This window comes from Narcine bancroftii, chromosome 5 (genome assembly GCF_036971445.1).
Source record: "Narcine bancroftii isolate sNarBan1 chromosome 5, sNarBan1.hap1, whole genome shotgun sequence".
NCBI classification, from domain to species: Eukaryota; Metazoa; Chordata; class Chondrichthyes; order Torpediniformes; family Narcinidae; genus Narcine; species Narcine bancroftii.
Window position 1 is genome coordinate 28,478,404 of NC_091473.1, and position 19,836 is coordinate 28,498,239.

At 41.3% G+C, this 19,836-nt stretch overlaps 1 protein-coding gene across 4 annotated transcripts in view; it reads right to left on the reverse strand.

The window, feature by feature from the left end:
• ppp4r2b (protein phosphatase 4, regulatory subunit 2b) overlaps positions 1-19,836 on the reverse strand; it is an 87,953-nt gene that overhangs the window by 39,358 nt on the left and 28,759 nt on the right. For 3 of the 4 annotated variants that reach the window (XM_069937017.1, XM_069937018.1, XM_069937021.1), the window contains one exon: positions 9,662-9,832. In XM_069937017.1, the coding sequence (XP_069793118.1) occupies positions 9,662-9,832 (171 nt within the window). Of the gene's footprint in view, positions 1-9,661; positions 9,833-19,836 lie in introns of those variants that run through there. The other variant, XM_069937020.1, reaches the window with a different exon arrangement.

A 19,836-nucleotide genomic window follows, 5' to 3' on the forward strand; every position in this document is an offset into this window, starting at 1 on the left:
AGCACGAGGAAGGTGTGCTGAGGGCCTGACCAGGACACCTGCAGGGATGTGAGTCGGGTTGTTTGTGCAAGGAAGGTGGTGGAGTGCACCCAAGGTCTGGGGATAGGATATGGAGGGCGAATATGGAAGAAGTGTTGAGACTTCACTGTCGAGATTAGGATTTTAGAATCGGCTTACAAGACCACCCATGAAGCTGAGGCAACATTTTTAAGTTGGGATCGTCCTATATGCCAATACATACAGTGGTAAAAAATATGCATTTAAAATTATTGGGGATTAATTATGATGGTAGCATGATTAATGCAACCCTTTTACAGCACCATTGCTTCTTGGCCTTTGGCTAAGATCAAGTGCAACACGGTTACAGCACCATTGCTTCTTGGCCTTTTGGCTAAGATCAAGTGCAACACTGTTACAGCACCATTGCTTCTTGGCCTTTTGGCTAAGATCAAGTGCAACACGGTTACAGCACCATTGCTTCTTGGCCTTTTGGCTAAGATCAAGTGCAACACTGTTACAGCACCATTGCTTCTTGGCCTTTTGGCTAAGATCAAGTGCAACACTGTTACAGCACCATTGCTTCTTGGCCTTTTGGCTAAGATCAAGTGCAACACTGTTACAGCACCATTGCTTCTTGGCCTTTTGGCTAAGATCAAGTGCAACACTGTTACAGCACCATTGCTTCTTGGCCTTTTGGCTAAGATCAAGTGTAACACTATTACAGCACCATTGCTTCTTGGCCTTTTGGCTAAGATCAAGTGTAACACTGTTACAGCACCATTGCTTCTTGGCCTTTTGGCTAAGATCAAGTGTAACACTGTTACAGCACCATTGCTTCTTAGCCTTTTGGCTAAGATCAAGTGTAACACTGTTACAGCACCATTGCTTCTTAGCCTTTTGGCTAAGATCAAGTGCAACACTGTTACAGCACCATTGCTTCTTGGCCTTTTGGCTAAGATCAAGTGCAACACTGTTACAGCACCATTGCTTCTTGGCCTTTTGGCTAAGATCAAGTGCAACACTGTTACAGCACCATTGCTTCTTGGCCTTTTGGCTAAGATCAAGTGCAACACTGTTACAGCACCATTGCTTCTTGGCCTTTTGGCTAAGATCAAGTGCAACACTGTTACAGCACCAGCAACTGGGGTTCGAATTTAAATTTTGTAAGTTACAGGAATTAACTAATTAAAATTAACTTAACAATTAAAGACTACAATACTATTTTTTTTCAAATAACTTCACATTTTAAACTGTCTTTTATCTTTCAAATGATGAATCTTAGTGCAGCTGTATTAGTTAGGCATTGGAAGAGCAAGTGTCAGTCAACTGGAAAATCCCACTGCCTAGCTCTCTCCCCACAGCCCTGTTGGTCCCCACACTGATCCTACTGCCCTGCTCTCTCCCCACAACCCTCTGTCAGTCCCCACACTGACCCCATTGCTCCTCTCTCTCCCCCCAGACCCGTGTCAGTCCCCACACTGATCCCACTGCCCCGCTCTCTCCCCCTAGCCTAGTGTCAGTCCCCACACTGATCCCACTGCCCTGCTCTCTCCCCACAGCCCCATGTCGGTCCTCAAACTATTCCCACTGGTCTGCTCTCTCCCCACAGCTCCGTGTTGGTCCCCAAACTATTCCCACTGCCCCGCACTCTCCTCACAGCCCCATGTCGGCCCCCACACTATCCCCCTGCCCCCTATCGGTCTCTACACTGATTTCCCTGCCTCGTCGGTCCCCACGCTGATCCCCCTGCCCCATGTCAGTCCCCTCACTAATCCCACTGCCCCATTCTCTCCCCACAGTCCTGTGTTGGTCCCCAGGCTGATGCCACTGCCCTGGTCTCTGCCCACAGCCCCGTGTCAGCCCCATACTGATCCCAACTTAAAAATAAAAAATTTAGAGGTTCACTACGGTATCCCATATAGCTTTGCGAATGGAGTTTGTACGAAGTCCACTTGGCATAACACCCAATTTCACAGAACGTATCCTGGACGTTAAGTGGCATATACTTGTATAAATGTAACTAGTTGCTATTATTGGACAGAAAAAAATGTATACTTCAAACTTGGTAGAAAGCTGCACATTTTTACCTGATTAGGGATGCATCATGTACAACACAGTAACTAACCATTCATCCCAAACAGTATGACTTCCAACCAAGTCTCCAAACATCATCATAATCTCTGATTTACTTGTGTCATGTGTTTAGCTCACCTCCCCCTTTAATGTATTATCATTATTTATCTGAAAGTTTTTCCTCATGGACTTGTATATTTTCACCCGACTCCCTGTAGGTTGTACATTTTCAGAACAAGAAATGGTTTCTGAATTCTCCTAATTACCTCTGGCTGAAAAGCTACTTTCCGACCCAATTGACAACTAGCCATTTTAACAAAATATTTTATCAAATGTATTCATCTTTCTCTGATACATGCAATTCCATAATTCTGTTATCATATCAGCCTTGAATTTTTGCATGCTCATGCCTGTGCAGTTACATCTTTTGGCATAATAGTACATGGTATTCAAAGTATTCACATATTGCCTCTTCAAACTTCAGCAAGCCAGCAAGTAATTTCGCAAAACTTTCCTGCACGATCTATCTGCTGTGGTTCCCACCTGGTCTCGTTTTCCCAAAATGGAGGCCCAATGTCCTTGCTCCACTGCATTCTGGTAACAAAATCTCAGGTGGTAGACTGTCTATATCATACTTTGGTACACTTTGACAGGCTCTGACAGTTATATTGAAATGTTTAGAATTTATATAAATACTTTATCTAAAATTTTTGAATTGAGATGAAATGCTTAGAATTTAAAATATTCTTTGTTTTTAATTACTCCTCTTTCCTTTCACCTCCAAATCTGCTGAATAACCTTTCTATCCTGTTAGTCCTGATGCAAGATCAGAGAGGCACCTTCCCGCAAAGATTCAGTCAGTGCCGGACACAGTACCATCTGTCACTCGGTACATCTCAGGCTTAGGGGCCACATTAGACTGGGCCTTAAATCTGTGCAAATGTATTCAGAATCATCCATCACAGCCATGAAGATATATCTCAATATGTAAACAATCGAATTCTCAGTCTTTATTTCAAATGTTTAAAAAGGTCATTTTAAACTTAAGAGACTTCACCTCTCTCATAAAAATGTTAAAAGGAAAAAATTATGCTTTGAGGAAATCTTGGGAAAATAAAATATGAAGAGAGATATGTAAAAAATGTAGCATCCTTAAAAGTGGATGGACGAGTTGTCTCAGATTTAATACAACACTGCTCTTAATTGTAGCAAGATAACAAATGGCACAGGATGAATAATTTTCCAGTTTTCTTTAGCTACCTATATGGTGCCAGAAAACTACAATACTACTAATGTGGTACTCAAGTTCTGCAGTGCTCATTGTTCTTTCTTGCTTTTTGTGATGTATATTAATAGGTCGGATAAAGTCTGAGGGGATGTTTAAGAAGTTTCCCAATGAGAAAGTTCTTTTGGACAGGAATAAAATAATTGTTTGCTTCAGCAGACAAAAAGAGAAAAAGAATTCAAACCAAAGGATGTGACCACATATTTTGGAAGACCAAAACATAATATACCAAGGGTTACAAATTTATCCCAAATACAGGATTAATAGTGCAATCAGGACAGGTGGAAGCCACTGGTGGCAGACCAATCCTGAAAGATTCATCTTTATTTCCTTGGTTTTTTAACCATCCACCTGTGCTGACAAAGAATCGTTGATCAGACTAAGAATTGCTGGAGGAACTCAGCAGGTCAATGTTGAGTTGAAACCCTTTATTAAGGCTATTTCACCATTTCTATCTTGGTCTTGACAATGGGTTTTGAGTGAATATATTGACTGACCATTTTTACCCATGGATGTTGTCTAACCTACTGAGTTCCTCCATCAATTCTTTGATCAAGAGTGCAGCATTTACCTGTGATTTCTACCAATAGAAACATTACTATTTGCACATTGCAAGAAAATAAAAATGATCTGAAGGAACTCAAGGAGTCAAGACTTGATGATAGGTTCCAACCCGAAACATGAGAATTCCTTTTCTCCTCCAATGCTACTCAACTTGTTAAATTCTTCCAGAAGATTGTTTTTGCTCCAGATTTAAGCATCTGCAGTCTCTAGTGCATTTCCAATTTATTACTTGCACGTCCCCTTTCAAGCCAGAGATCATTCTGATTTGTTAAAACCCTGGAATTTCCTGCACAGTAGTATTGTGGGAATAGATTTACCAGAGGATTCATGTTTCAAAAATGTGGCTCTTCACAACCTCTCTAGGGCTATTGGAAATTGGAGATTAACAGTGGCCTTGCCAACAATCCACACATTCTAAATAAATAATATATTGCAACAGATCCCTGTAAACAGTGGGCCAGATAGCGGTGGTCATTGTCGTATAGGGATATGTGCTTTCATCTCCAGAGGCAACCACTGCAAGGAGGCAGGTCATACATGGCAACACTGTTATTCCAGTTACAATACTGTGGATAATACTAATCATCTCTGTAGCATCAGAGGAAAAAGAAAATTACAGAAAGGCTGATAGAGCAGGAAGATGAAAGAGGTTAGATTTTTTTTCTTTTAAATACAAGTAACTTGAGGTTTAATGTACAAAGTGATCGCACTACATAGGATCATGTGGGTGGACCCATTTCCTTGGAGAGAATTTACTAACTCATAGATCCATTGGTAGAAGGGTGGGAGGAAAGTGGAAGGAAATAAAATTCAGCAAATCTTGGAGGTCAAAAATAACTACATTAAAATTAACACAAACTACACTATTTTGTAATTCAGCATTCAAGTACTTCAGACTTAAAGGAACAATTTTGGGGGGGTGGGGAAAAAATGCAGGTTATGTAATAGATAAAGGAATTAGAAAATACTAATAAGTAAGTATTTTTTAATACAAAAACAAAGATAGGATTCCCTGTGAATTGACAATTTGTATTTGGAATTGGCTTGCCATAGATGTCAGAGTAGTGAGAAAGAGTCTTACCCTGGCAGGAGGTTTGTCACCAGTGGATAATTTTTTTAAAAAAACAGATGGGTGGATAAGCTTAGAGAGAGTCAGGGCCAAGGGTTGAGGTTTTTGATTGGGGAAAAGCTAGATTTGAGGAGATGCGAAAGGACTTACAGGGTGTGCATTGGGACAATTTGTTTTATAGGCAGGATGTAGAAGATGGAAGCCTTTTAAAGATCAGATTTTGAGAGTGCAAAAGCTTTATGTTCCTGTTAGGTTAAAAGGAGGGGCAAAAGGTTGGAGAGAGCCGTGGTTTTCAAGGAATATTGGAAACTTGGTTCGAAGAAAAAAGGAGGCATACATTAGGTATAAGAAGCATGGAATTAAGGAGATGTTTGAAAAATACATTGAATGTAAGAGGAATCTTAAGAGAGGAATTAGGAAAGCTAAAAGAAGGTATGAGGAGACTATAGCAAGCAGGGTGAAAATTAATCCAAAAGGGTTCTACAAATATGTTAATGGTAAAAGGAAAGCGAGAGACAAAATTGGTCCCTTAGAGAATCAGAGCGGAAAACTGTGTGTGGAGCCTAGAGAAATGGGGGAGATATTGAACATTTTCTTTTCTTCGGTATTCACCAAGGAGAAGGATATTGGAATCTGTGAGATTAAAAAAAACAAATTGGGTAAATATGGAGAATATAGTGATTACGAAAGATGTAGTGTTAGGGCTTTTGAGGAATATAAAGGTGGATAAGTCTCCGGGACCAGACGGGATCTTCTCCAGGACATTGAGAGAAGTAAAGGAGGAAATAGCAGAGGCTCTGACGGTAATTTTCCAAATGTCATTAGAGATGGGGATAGTGCCGGAGGATTGGCGTATTGCGCATGTGGTTCCGTTATTTAAAAAGGGTTCAAGGAGGAAGCCTAGCAATTATCGGCCTGTAAGTTTGATGTCTGTGGTAGGTAAATTAATGGAGAAAGTTCTTAGAGACAGTACTTATAAATATCTGGATAGACAGGGTCTGATCAGGAGCACTCAACACGGATTTGTGGGCGGAAGGTCCTGTTTGACCAATCTGATTGAATTTTTTGAAGAGGTGACTAGGAATGTGGATGAGGGTAGTGCAGTGGATGTTGTCTATATGGACCAGTAAGGCCTTCGATAAGGTACCACATGGAAGGTTAGTTAGGAAGGTGCAGTCTTTAGGTATAAATTTTGAGATAGTCAAATGGATTGAACATTGGCTGAAGGGGAGAGGCCAGAGAGTGGTAGTGGATATTGTCTGTCAGGTTGGAGGCCGGTGACCAGTGGTGTGCCTCAGGATCTGTATTGGGCCCATTGTTGTTCGTTATATATATTAATGATCTAGATGATGGGGTGGTGAATTGGATTAGTAAATATGCAGACGATACTAAGATAGGTGGAATAGTGGATAATGAAGAAGGCTTTCAAGGATTGCAGAGGGATTTGGGCTGCTTAGAAAAGTGGGCTGAAAAATGGCAGATGGAATTTAATGCTGATAAGTGTGAGGTGCTTCATTTTGGTTAGAAGAATCAGAACAGGACATATGTAGTAAATGGGAGAGCATTGATGAATACAGAAGAGCAGAAAGATTTAGGAGTAACGGTACATCGTTCCCTGAAGGTAGAAACTCATGTGAATAGGGTGGTGAAGAAGGCTTTTAGTATGCTGGCCTTTATCAATCATTGGATGGAACATAGGAGTTGGGAAGTGATGTTGAGATTGTACAAGGCGTTGGTGCGGCCTAATTTAGAGTTCTGTGTGCAGTTCTGGTTGCCTAATTATAGGAAGGATATAAACATAGTGGAGAGAGTGCAGAGAAGATTTACCAGAATGTTACCTGGGTTTAAGCATCTAGAGTACAGGGAGAGATTGGGCAGATTAGGTCTTTATTCTTTGGAGCGTAGAAGGTTGAGAGGGGATTTAATAGAGGTATTTAAGATTATGAAAGGGATAGACAGAGTGGATGTGGATAGACTATTTCCGTTAAGAGTAGGAGAGATTGAAACAAGAGGACATGAGTTAAGAGTTAAGGGGCAGAGGTTTAGAGGTAACATGAGGGGGAACTTCTTTACTCAGAGAGTGATAGCGGTGTGGAATGAGCTTCCGGGAGAAATAGTGGCGGCAGAGTTCATTTTATTATTTAAGAAAAAGTTAGACAGGTATATGGATGAGAAGAAGGTGGAGGGTTATAGTCATTATGCAGGTAGGTGGGACTAGAGAGGAGTGTTTGGTTCGGTGCAGACTAGAAGGGCCTAATGGCCTGTTTCCATGCTGTAATTGTTATATATGTTATATATATTATATATGTTAAAAAGAACAGAAACATTGGTGGTCTTGCAAACAGTATAGATGGCTATCAAAAGGATTCAGCAAATACAATGCCCTCCAGAATGTTTGGTACAAAGACACTTTTTTTCCTTTATTTGCCCGTGCTCCATAGTTTTAAATTTGCAATCAAACAATTCACATGTGGTTAAAGTGCACATTCCAGATTTTATTCAAGGTTATTTGTACACAATTTGATTTGACCATGTAGAATTAACAGCACTTTTTATATATAGTTTCTTCATTTAAGGGTACCATAATATTTGGGACAAGGCAATGGTACGTATATTAAAGTAGTCACATTTAGTACTTTGTTGCACATCTCTAACATGCAATGACTGCTTGAGGCCTGTGATTCATAGACATCACCAGGTGCTGGTGATGCTCTGCCAGGCCTCTACTGCACCCATCTTCAGCCTCTACTTGTTTCAAGGGCTTGTCTCCTTGGGTTTTCTCTTCAGCATATGGAAGGCATGCTCAATTGGATTTAAATCAGGTGCATGACTTGGTCATTCACAAACTTTCCAGTTTTAAGATTTGAAAAACTCCTTTGTTGCTTTTGCAGTATGTTTGGGATCATTATCTTGCTGTCGGAAGAAGTTCTGTCCAACGAGGTTGGACTTCAACCTGAGCAGATAATGTTTCTGAACACCTCAGAATTCATTTTGCTACTGTCATCGAATGTGCTCAAACTTGTGGCAGCCATATATGCCCAGGCCACAACACCCCCACCACCATATTTCACAGATGAGGTGGTAGGTTTTGGATCCTGGGCAGTTCCTTTACACCTCCACATTTTGCTCTTGCCATCACTCTGATACAAGTTAATCCTGGTTTCATATGTCCACAAGACCTTTCTCCAGAATTCTACAGGCTCTTTTAAATACTTCTTGGCAAACTGTAATCTGGCTATCCTGTTTCTGTAGCTAACTAGTGGTTTGCATCTTACAGTGTAGCCTCTGTTTTTCTGTTCAAGAAGTCTTTTGTGGACAGTAGTCATTGATTCATCTACATCTGTCTCCTGAAGAGTAGGTTATCAGCAGTGGTAGTCTTCCTTGGCCTATCAGTCCCTTTGTGATTAATTATTTTCCAAACAGTTGATTTTGGTAATTCCAAGGGTTTGGCAATGTCTCTTATTATTTTATTCTTGCTTTTCAGCCTTATAAGGATTTATCTGCCTTTCACTGTCACAACTCTGGTCCTCATGTTGACAACTTCAAAAGTGAACCCAAGCTATGAAACAAGCATAGCCTTCTTATACCTGCACCAATGAAGCAATTAAACATATCCGAGTACTCACAAACACCTGTGATGCCAAATGTCCCAAACATTATGATGCCCTAAAATGCAGGAACCATGTATAAAAAGTGATAATTTCTAAATGGTCAAACTAAAATGAATACAAATAACCTTGAATAAAATCTGGAACGTGTACTTTAATCACGTGAATTGTTTGACAACAAACTTAAGCTGTTGAGAAGAGCTGCAAATAAAGGGAAAAAAAAAAGTTTTTTATCCCAAATACAATGGAGGACACTGTAAATTGCAGTTATAGATACAAGCATAGAAATGGCAGATGGAGTTTAATCCAAACAAGGATAATGGCAGAACTCTTAAAAGCATTCCTGTGGAAAGGAAGACCTTGAGTATGTGCATAGAGTGATAAAGGTGTATGAAATGCTTGTCTTCTTTGGTCAGGGGTTTGAGAAAAATGTTGTGTTGCAACTAAACAAAACAGTTAGGATGTGAGGTTTGGAAACAGTACAGAAGAGATTTACCAGGATGTTAACAAAAAAGTCCACAGTTGCTTGGCAACTCATACTTGTAAATTTACCAGGATGCTGCCTGAATGAGAATGAATAAACTTTGGTGAGAAGTTGGACAAACTTGGGTTGTTTTCTCTCGAGCTCCGGAGGCTGACCAACTGATAAAAGTTAACATATTTATAAAAGGATAGATTGTGTGGATGGTCAAAATCTTTCACCCAAAGTAAAAATGTCAAATACCAGAGAATATACATTTCAGATGAAGAGGGGAATGTTAAAGGAGATGTGAAGGGCAAATTTTTAATTTACACAGTGTGGTAGGAGTCTCGAACAGGCTGCCATGGTAAGTGGTATAAGCACATAGAAAAGTAATGTTTCAGAGGCTTTTTGAAAGACAAAATATGAAGTGAACAGATGGATACATATCGTGTGCAAGTAGCAATTTAGTTTAATTTAGCAACATATTTAGCGCAGACATAGTGGACTGAAGGGACTGTTCCAAAGCTGTACTATGCTTTATGTTAACCTATACTTATGCATACTGTACTAATATTAACAAAACAATGTGATCAGCTTACCCTGTAAAACCATTAACAATTTTAAGAATCCGGTCCTTCATTTCTTCATATGGGACATATTCCACGTTCGGATTAGGTGGAGCTCTAGGTTCAGGAGCTGAAGCTCTGAAGTCATCCATGACTTTCTCCAATTTGAATACAAAGTAGCATTTAAACTGTGACCATGGAATTCTGAAATTACAACCCAAAATAAAATTAATAATCGAACATAATACTAAATTAACAAGTGATGTGAAATCAAAATAGAATATCCAGTGATACTCTCCACCAAGTCTTCAAATAAAATGAATACCGGTAATTCATGCATACAAATCATTGTAGATATCCGATCCTTCAGCTTGCTTTCCTAATGATGTAGTGCTCTGTGATTTTAAAGCCCCTTTCACACTTACATCCCACAAAATTGGCCATTCAGTGTCCTGGGATAGGAATGGAGGTTTGGATTTTCACACTTGACCACCTAACTGGGACACTAAACACTTTCACACTTGAAAGGAGCCATCCCTAGAGTTAGGACTGTTCTACTTTCTACTGGTTATGTCATGATGCATCAAGTGATGGTGGACCTGCCCCAAGTCCTGATCTTATATTTGAACAAAATTAGTCATGCATAATTATAACATAATTAAGCTTTATGTACAGCACAGTATGAGCCCTTCAGCTCCTGTTGTTATTGTGCCAACCTATATAAACCTTTATAAGGGACCGTGGGAAAGTTGGTAGCACTATCGCATCCAATTTAAACTGTGGGAAAGTCAGTAGCGCTGTAGAAATTGTATTTTAAAATAACTACACAGAAATCATTTTAAGACTCAACACAAGTTTATTCAGACAAGAAGCTTCCAGAGAGCAGGGTACAAGCTTAAGGCTATCAAATTCTTAGAGAGGAATCAATTCTCATTTCTTCTACTGAGCCATATCCTAATGCCCGCCTGATCTCTTTAACACAATAGTGCTAACTGATTACTACCTGACATCCATCCATCAAGGATCGGAAGCTTGCTTCCCTGGAGACTGAAGCCCTGATCTCTCTATTGGATACCACTTAACTAACCCTTCCCCAACCTCCCACTACTCCACCCCTATCTCCCCCTCTCCCCTTTAATCACCTATCCTCTTTCTCCCCCCTCCCTTGGGCTACCCCTCCTACCCTTCTCTCCACCCTCCTCCCTACTCCATTCTACCACCCTACCACGCACTTCCCTATCCCCCACCCAACGATTCCCCTGCCAATCCCCCCAAGAATCCTCCCCTGCTCTCTTCTCCATCCTTGGATCTCTCCAACACTCCCCCTCCCCCCACCACACCAACTCCCACTCTGACCCTTGCTTGGTTTTTACCATCACCTCTCGGAGGTGGAGCGCCCTATCCTCAGCAGAGGCCTCACCTTCGACCCCCTCCATCCACACCTCAATGCGTTCCACACATGCCTCAACTCTAAACTCTTCTTCAATCGTCTCAATCTCCAGGCCCACTATTTTGGCTGCAACACTCCAACATCCCCCACCCCCTCGACCCTTTCTCCTGCTTCAAGACCTCTTCCTCCTCCTGGCCAGCTGCCCGCTCTGGACTTTTTTATCTTCAACTACCGCCGGGACATCAACCGCCTTAACTTCACTAACCCCCTCTCCTATGCCAACCTCACTTCCTCAGAACGCTCCACCCTCTACTCTCTCTGCAACATCCCTAACCTCACTATCAAACCAGACGAGTGTGGTGCTGTTGTAGTCTGGCACACTGACCTCTACCTCTGCCAGTCGACAGCTCTCAGACAGCTCCTCCTTTCAACGCCTCCCACAGGACCCCACCATCACCCATCAGGCCATCTCTTACATCATCAACTCTGGACATCTCTCCCTACCCCCCACCCCCGCACCCACCAACCTCATTGTCTCTCATCCTCGTACCACCTCTTTCTACCTTCCTCCCAAGATACACAAACCTAACCATCCAGGCAGACCCATTGTCTCTGCTTGCTCTTGCCCCATGGAACTAATTTCATACTACCTTGACTCCATTTGTTCTCTCCAAGTTCAATCTCTCCCCACCTACATCCGCAACTCCTCACACACCCTCCACCTACTCCAATACTTCAGATTCCCCAAACCGCCTCATCTTCATGATGGATTTCCAATCCCTTTACACCACCATTCCCCACACAGAAGGCCTCAAAGCGCTTCCCTTTTTCCTGTACCTCAGTCCTGAGAAGTCACCTTCCACCACCACCCCACTCTGCCTGGCAAAACTTATCCTCACCCTTAACAATTTTTCCTTTAACTCATTCCACTACCTCCAGATTAAAGGAGGAGCCATGGGTCCCACCAATGCCTGCCTTTTGTGGGTTTTGTGGAGCAAAGCATGCTCCAAGCCGACACAGGCAACCCACCCCAAATCTTCCTCCGATACATCGACGACTATATCGGGGTTGTCAATTTCATCAATTTCACGGCTAATTTCCACCTGGACCTCAAACTCACCTGGTCCATCTACGAAGAAGCTCTCCCTTTTCTGGATCTCTGTCTCCATCTCAGGAGACAGACTCTCCACTGACATTTATTACAAACTCTCCAACTCCCACAACTACCTGGACTACTCATCCTCACACCCTGTCCCCTCCAAGGACTCCATCCCTTTCTCTCAATTTCTCCGTCTCCGTCGCATCTGCACCCAAGATGAGGTCTTCCAGTCCAGAGCCTCCATTCCCCACACCTCTCCCCTAGCCCCCAGAAACAATAAACACAGAAAACTCCTTGTCCTCACCTACTACCCCACCAGCCTCCATATCCAACACATTATCCGCCAGAATTTCCAGCACTTACTACAAGACCCCACCACACACATTTTTCCTTCTCCTCCCCTCTCAGCCTTCCGTAGAAACCGCTCCCTCTATGACTCCCTTGTATACTCTTCCCTCCCCACTCATCGCCCTTCCATCCCCGGCACCTTCCACTGTGTCTGTAGGTGTAATACCTGCACCTACACCTCCTCCCTCATCACAGTCTGAGGACCCCTCCCCCTCCAGTTCCTACTTCCTTTCTCTCTGCAACTAGCCTAGAACCCTCCCCCCCCCCACTGGTGCTTCTTCCCCCCCTCCATCTATCCTCTCCACCCTTCATCTCCCACCCTCACCAACCCCCCCCCCCACTTTTATTTAGGCATCTCTCATGTTCCCCCACATCTTGATGAAAGGCTCAAGCCCGAAACATTGGTGATGTATCTTCACCTTTGCTACACAATGGCACTGTTTGACCTGCTGAGTTTCTCCAGCATGTTTTTTTACTGAACCCCGATGTCAACAGAATCCTGTGTTTTACCAATACCTGTTAGATGTGATCTAAAAAAAACTGCAATAAGTGTCTAGTACCACTCAGTCCCTGAATGGCATTATTTCTGCTTTGAAATGTTGGCCACCATTGTCAACTTCAAGAACGTAAGATTACTATAAAACTAGCCATTTACATGTGTGAATTGGAAACCAGAGATCAGGTTGGCAGAGAATAGATACTAATTTGTACTGTGAACAAACTCTTCCAGACTTCTGTTGATTTTTTGTATACCAGAAGGCTGTTCTTAATTACAATTGGTACATGGGACGAGGATAAGTAAAATATAAAACATAAGCTGTAGCAATACCTTCAAATAAATGTTATCCAATTTGTATGCAGGAAAATGCCTTAAATATTGTACCCTGTGACTGTGTTCTTTGAATGAGATTCAAACAGAATTAGTGAGGTGACTCTGTCAATCCACCACGAGTAACCCTCATTCCCTCTAGCATGAATCAATAAAGACTGTGTTTTGCACTGTGTGGCTTGGTTGAACTTTCTGTATTTTGACAGGAATTCGACTTTTACAATGCTATTGCATACAATTTATAAATACTGTGGGGGAAAAAGCGGTGGTGAACCTGCCCTCCCAGAATTCCATGCGGCAGAGAATAGGCTGTATGCCTAACGACATACATGGAGCATTCAGAGAGGGGTTTCTCTGCCACACAGCATTCTGGGAAGTCAAGTCTGCCATAGCTTCCCCCCCCCCCCCATGGTCTTTATAAATTGTGTGCTATAGCACTTCCAATTTTCTCACGCTGTTTAAAAATTGTCTGCTATTGCTATTCATTTCCTCTCTCCCTCTCCCACTGCGGCTTTCCCCATGGCAAAGTTTACACCTTCATTTTAATCTTTTCTTTCTGCACTCATGCAAAAACTTGGATCATTTCAATCCCACGATGTAATTACCCCTTTCACACTTGCCTGATTGCAACATCAGCATCTATAGACGGCGGAGACTGTACTCGGGTTCAAGGCTATCATCCCTGGCATGAGATGACATCATCTAACGCTGGTGTTGAACTGAGTTTGCTTGCACTTTAAAGGCCGATTGCCGTTTGATTCCTGGGTTCACTTGCAAGTGTGAAAGGGCTTAAGATTGGCCTTTATATAAACACAGTAAAATCTCCCCCCCATTCCATCCCATTCCACCTCCCCTTTTCTTCACAATAGGCCCTTTCAGGTTGGCCCTCCCCCTTGAGGGCAGCGGCAGGAGCAAATCTTAACTGAGGACTCACCTTTTCAGGTGGCAACCCTAAAAGGCTGCTTGCAACATTGCCTGGTCTACCTGAAAAGGCCAATTCCTATCCAGAGGCACCTCGTAGCGCCTCCGGATCTGATGGAGCTGCTTACAGCGGCTGCACATTTAGGTGCCTCAGTGGAGCCCAGCATTTTGCCAATTATCCCTCCCACAGGAGGGTTGACGTTGGCACCTCAGAGGTGCTTTTGCAATATTCAGGTGAGTATGTCTTTAGCCGCAAGGGGGGAGATAATGCAGCTTTACACTGGGGTGGTGTTCATGCCACCTGAAAGGGCCTAATGTATCCTCTTCCTTTTCTACACAGCTCAATTTTGTTCCCTTATTTATCATTCAAAGCATCCTGAATGCATTTCCACCAACTGTTTGAAACCAGTGACAATTAACCCATGTAAACTGTTCAATTTTTCTTTAAAGCTGTTTTTGTGACAAGAAATTTCAAACTCATACCAAAAACCTCTGTCACAACACAAAGTCTAAAGTTCGAAGTTCTGTCACAACATAGCTTTGCTTTACCACTTTGAGGGTGATATTAGATACCAATCTATTTATACTAATGCAACTTCTTCTGTTACATTACAAATAACACTGCACCCTCACCTTATTCTCCTGCCACCACCTGCACGAAGTATTTTCCAGTCCCTAGTTATTTTTCTAATCAGCACATCTTTGACAAAGGTCTGACAGCTGATGTTAATTAACAGCATTAAATTCAGTGGTAATAGTTTCCTTTACATCTCACCTCAAGTAACTAGATTCAAACTCCTTAATTCATCTTGATTTAGAAAAAAAGAACTCAATTGAATACAAATGCAAGCATGAACAAAGTGGAATTATATTGCAAAAATTTATGGTGTATGACTTTTTAGATGAAATAAATCTGCATATTATATGAAACATCTATTTTAAGCAATTCTAAATATGGTACATAGAAACACTGGAAAAGTATCAGTAAGATTTTCCCAAAGAGATATGAGTATATGGATAAAAACTGCAAATTCAAGTTTTCCAACATTTGAGTTCCAGATTATTTCTGGCTAATTGCACAATGCAATTTGGAATAGAATCCTTTCATTCGGCTGATCAAAGCAGCTCTAAAACTTCCTGATACGGTGGTTAGTTTATCAAATCACTATTTTCACTGCATATAATATTATGTTTATTCATTAATTTGACACTCAACATGTGGCATTACTTCAAAACATTTCAGGGGAAAATGTTTGATACAATTCACTTCACATTTTATCATGGCATGGTAAGTGCAATGCATTTACAGTTTTAGGTTCAAATCCAGTGCCCTCAGTAAGGAGTTTGCATGTGTACCTCGTGTCAGTGAGGGTTTCCTCCTAGTGCTCCAGTCTCCTCCCACCCTTCAAAAACTTATGGGAGATGTAGGTTAGTTCTTGTATTTGGGTGGCACGAAGTAATGGACTGGAAAGGTCTGATACAGTGGTTCTCAAACTTTTTCAGTCTGCCACTCCCTTGGCCTCCTGACCACATCCGAATGCCCCAATACAATGGTGCTGGTTGGGGAGGGGGAAGAGTGGGGGTTTGTAGAGGCACAGAGCGGGGCGGGAGGGTCAGTGGTGGGGCGGGGGGGGGGTCAGTGGCGGCACTGGGGGGGCTTGGGGCAGCACTAAATGGGGGATAGTGATGCTTGGCAGCCACCGACACGAGTTCTTACGAGAATGCTTTGTCGCCATTTTGTTTTGGTCACTATTGCCACCCCGAGTCTGGCCAGAAAATTACTGCACTGGCTTCTTCATTAAACTTTGCAGCAAAATGAATAATAAAAGGACGGAAAGTTCAGAATGCCCCCTATTTTCACACCACCCCCTTTTCCCTCTCCGTCTCCGGGATTGACGACGTCTGTGCCCACTTTAGGATTCACTAATCTATTACATGTACCTTGCTGCATGTCCAAATTTTAAAAATAAACATGCCTCTGAATCTCTGTTGCAGTCTTTTAAAAAGGTTTTTGCAGCTGGTTACATGTCCGTTTTAATCTATTTTGAAAAAAAATGATACACCTGGAGGTTTTAGTTCATTCAAATTAATTGAATATCACACAATTCCTAATATGGAGAAGCTCGTTAACACTGAATAAGCAAGAAAAAATGAATTGGACTGACTGTTATCACATTATTCAACCACTTCCTGAGCCAAACGAGTCCCACCCATCTCAGTACTTTTGACATGCCAAAGGCAGCTTTATCCCCAATATAACAAAGAAAAGGTCAAGTAGATAACCATGTGGCTTCCTCCTACTTGATAACAAATGTTGTGACCATATATACCCATATAGCTCTTCTTCCGAATGTAGTAAATAAGATTTAATGACCAAAAACTAGATTTATAACATGTGCATGACAGTGCAGTAATAAATACATTACACAAGCATTTTTGTTTTATTAAAATGTTTGGTATGCATTCTAACTCAATAATTTGTTCACACTTTAAATAATTGGAATACAGGAGTTGGGAAAGCAGTGCCAAAATTTGCAAAATGATAAAAAAGATGTTTAATTACTCAGTCAACAAAACAGAGCCTGCAAATTTATAAATTGATTTATACATTTCCATTATCAAAACACACACACGCAAGAAATAAACACAAGAAAAATAAACAATAAATGGGAGTAAGCCAGACTGCTCCTCACACCTGCTCCACCATTCAATAAAAACATTGATCTTCTGCCTCAGCCTAATTTTCCCACATAATCCCTGAAACACCAAAAATTAACAGACTTTTTAATTTTCTTCTAACTATTCCTTACCATCTTAAACATCACCTAAAACCTTGTTACATTAACTATAATAAATGGATTGACTCAGTTCACCTCTTTACAACTGAAGATCTTAAGTCACCCTTAAATCAATAATATCTTTAAACTGTCGGAAGATAAATAGTCAAAAATACATCAGAGGAACCATTTCATTCCACATCACCATCCTATAAATCATTATTAACATTTTTTATTAGCAATTAATTAATTCTACCTTTTCTCCTGCTGCTCTCGGAGAAAAGGAAATAGGCCTTTTTCCACTCTATTGCAAAACAAACCACCCTGAAAACAATCCACCCAAAGCAAATCAAGTTCATGCATCAATGACACAGCAGTTAGTGCAGCTACCTCACCACTCCAGAGAGTGGACTCAATCACGACCTCCAGTGATATATGTGGTGTTTGTACATTTTTTTTAATAGCTGCAGGTGTTTCTTCCTTTGAATGCTCTAGATTGTGCAGTTTAGGAAAATAACTGTCGACTGGGAAGTACCTCATGTAGATAAGTGGGTGGCAAGAGAATATGGTGAAGGTGCAGGGTTATTTGTAATAAAATAGGAAAAGTTACATTAGTATAAATGGGTGCTTGATAATCAGTGAAAATGGTGTCTGCTTCCATTGTGACAGAGTATATGGATATGTTTTTGGGAGATAAATTGGGGAAAGGTTTGTTAGAGTAGGTCACATACAAACACTTTAAAACAGATCTTATTTGAAATATTGGAGCTCTGCTGTTGCTAGACATGCCGGGGCCTCAGAGCCTTTGCAAAAGCTTTGGAGTGTGCCCAAAGTTTGGATTATTTGTTTACAAAAAGGTAACAGATGAAAGAGCTTGGTGGAGCTGCATTCTGTCTGTAGTGAAACTCTCTATTCTAAGAGGGTCAAGTGGTTTTGCAAGCAGAGAGAGTAAAACAGGATTTCTGTGTGTGTGTGTGTGTGTGTGTGTGTGTGTGTGTGTGTGTGTGTGTGTGTGTGTGTGTGTGTGTGTGTGTGTGTGTGTGTGTGTGTGTGTGAGAGAGAGAGACACACACACACACAAACACAGAGATCAGTTCTAGAGTGTTATAGTCAGCAACAGCAGCTGGGACTGGAACAGGACAAGCTGGCAACCTTGTGGAAAACCCCATTTGAAAGATGGGCTCTTATTTCAGCCTAGTCAAAGCTCTTGTGGTTCATGCAAGAGGAGAGGACTGGCTGTAAAATATTTCACATTGAATAAGAGAAACAAAAAAGGAACTCTGCGGTGACCTGAGAGAAAGAGGTTATCATCTGGAGAATCCTGACGGGGCAAGTTTCTTCCACAAGACACTGAAGTGCCTGATGGAAGTAAATCAGTTGTGGGTGTCCTGGAACAAATCTCTTTTTGAAAACTGACAACAACCTTCCTGAGCGGTAACCATTTACCTTTCAAGCACCAAAGCCTGGTGAATTTTATAAATGTTAAATTCTGCGCACAGTATAAGAATTGCCCGCAGCTAGTGAACTTGGAGGAATGAGAAGTGGGATTGGACTGTGAATCAAAGACCTTTTCTGAACTTACACACACATTACATACACATGCACTTAGAATTAAAAGGGGGTTAAGTTAGGCTAGTTAAGTCAATTGTGATAAGTTAAAGTGTTATTCTGTTTTCATGTTTAAAGATAATTAAAAGCAACTTTTGTTTAAGTAACCATTTGTCTTGGTGAATATCTATTGCTGCTGGGCTTTGGGCTCGGAACACCATGCTGACATTGAACTGTGGCAAATTTTCATCGTTAAAACGAGGGAAATTATGACATTTTCTAACTCTGCAGGTGCACTCATAGGGCCACACCAAAGCAGAGCAGAATCTGTGTTCTACCAGGATCACACAATCAGGTCTAATTAATCCTATTTCAGGTGATTGACAGCTAGTCTCCACTTGACTTTTATGATTTGAAGAAATGGGAGCAAAGGCTGTTCTTCTGCCAGTCATGTATACAGGAGTTGATAATTATCTGGAAGTATCATGAAATGTATTAAACTGCACATCAGTTGCAAACCACAAATGGATGTTACATTTACACTTGGGCACTGCCCATTCTTTTGAGTTTGAGCATAAAACTTATCATAATAAAATCCAACCTCTTCACTTGTTAATATCAGTGATATCTAGCCAGATGCAATCCAAGTTCGTTGGTATTTCCAATGTACATGTTAACTTACAGAATTGAAATTCCCACTTTAAATATTTTGAATTGCAACGATGACTGAAGAACATAATAATGTTCATCAGAAATCCTTTTCTGACTAGAAGGGCCAAAGGAATATAGTAAAATCCCCATTATCCAGCACCTACGGGGACAATGGGTGCCAGAAAAGCAGATTTTCCAGTTGTCTGAGTTTTACTCTTACAATACCTAATACACCTGTATTAAAAATACAGTTTAAAGACACAAGATTGCAAAATGTAAAATGATTTTGAAACAAAAATCAGTATTGTAGCTTTTAATTATGTTTAATAAAGTAATTCTCATAAATTTACAAAATTTAAATTCGAACCCCAGTCACTGGCGTTGTAAAAAAATGTTGCGCTACCACTGTGCTAATCATGCCACTGTCATAATTACCCAACCCTCCACCAAGTTTACAGATAAAGCCTAACTAATACACTTAATTACATACTAATAAAGACAAAGACTTGTACCAGGCAGGGAGGGTTAAGAAGACACTTTGGGCCTCTCCCTCGTGGTGAGTGAAAGCCAGCTCTTCACCCTGGGTGCTGCCATTTTATTCAAACAGCTGCTGCAGGCAGGGCACAACTGGGGTACTCCAGGGCT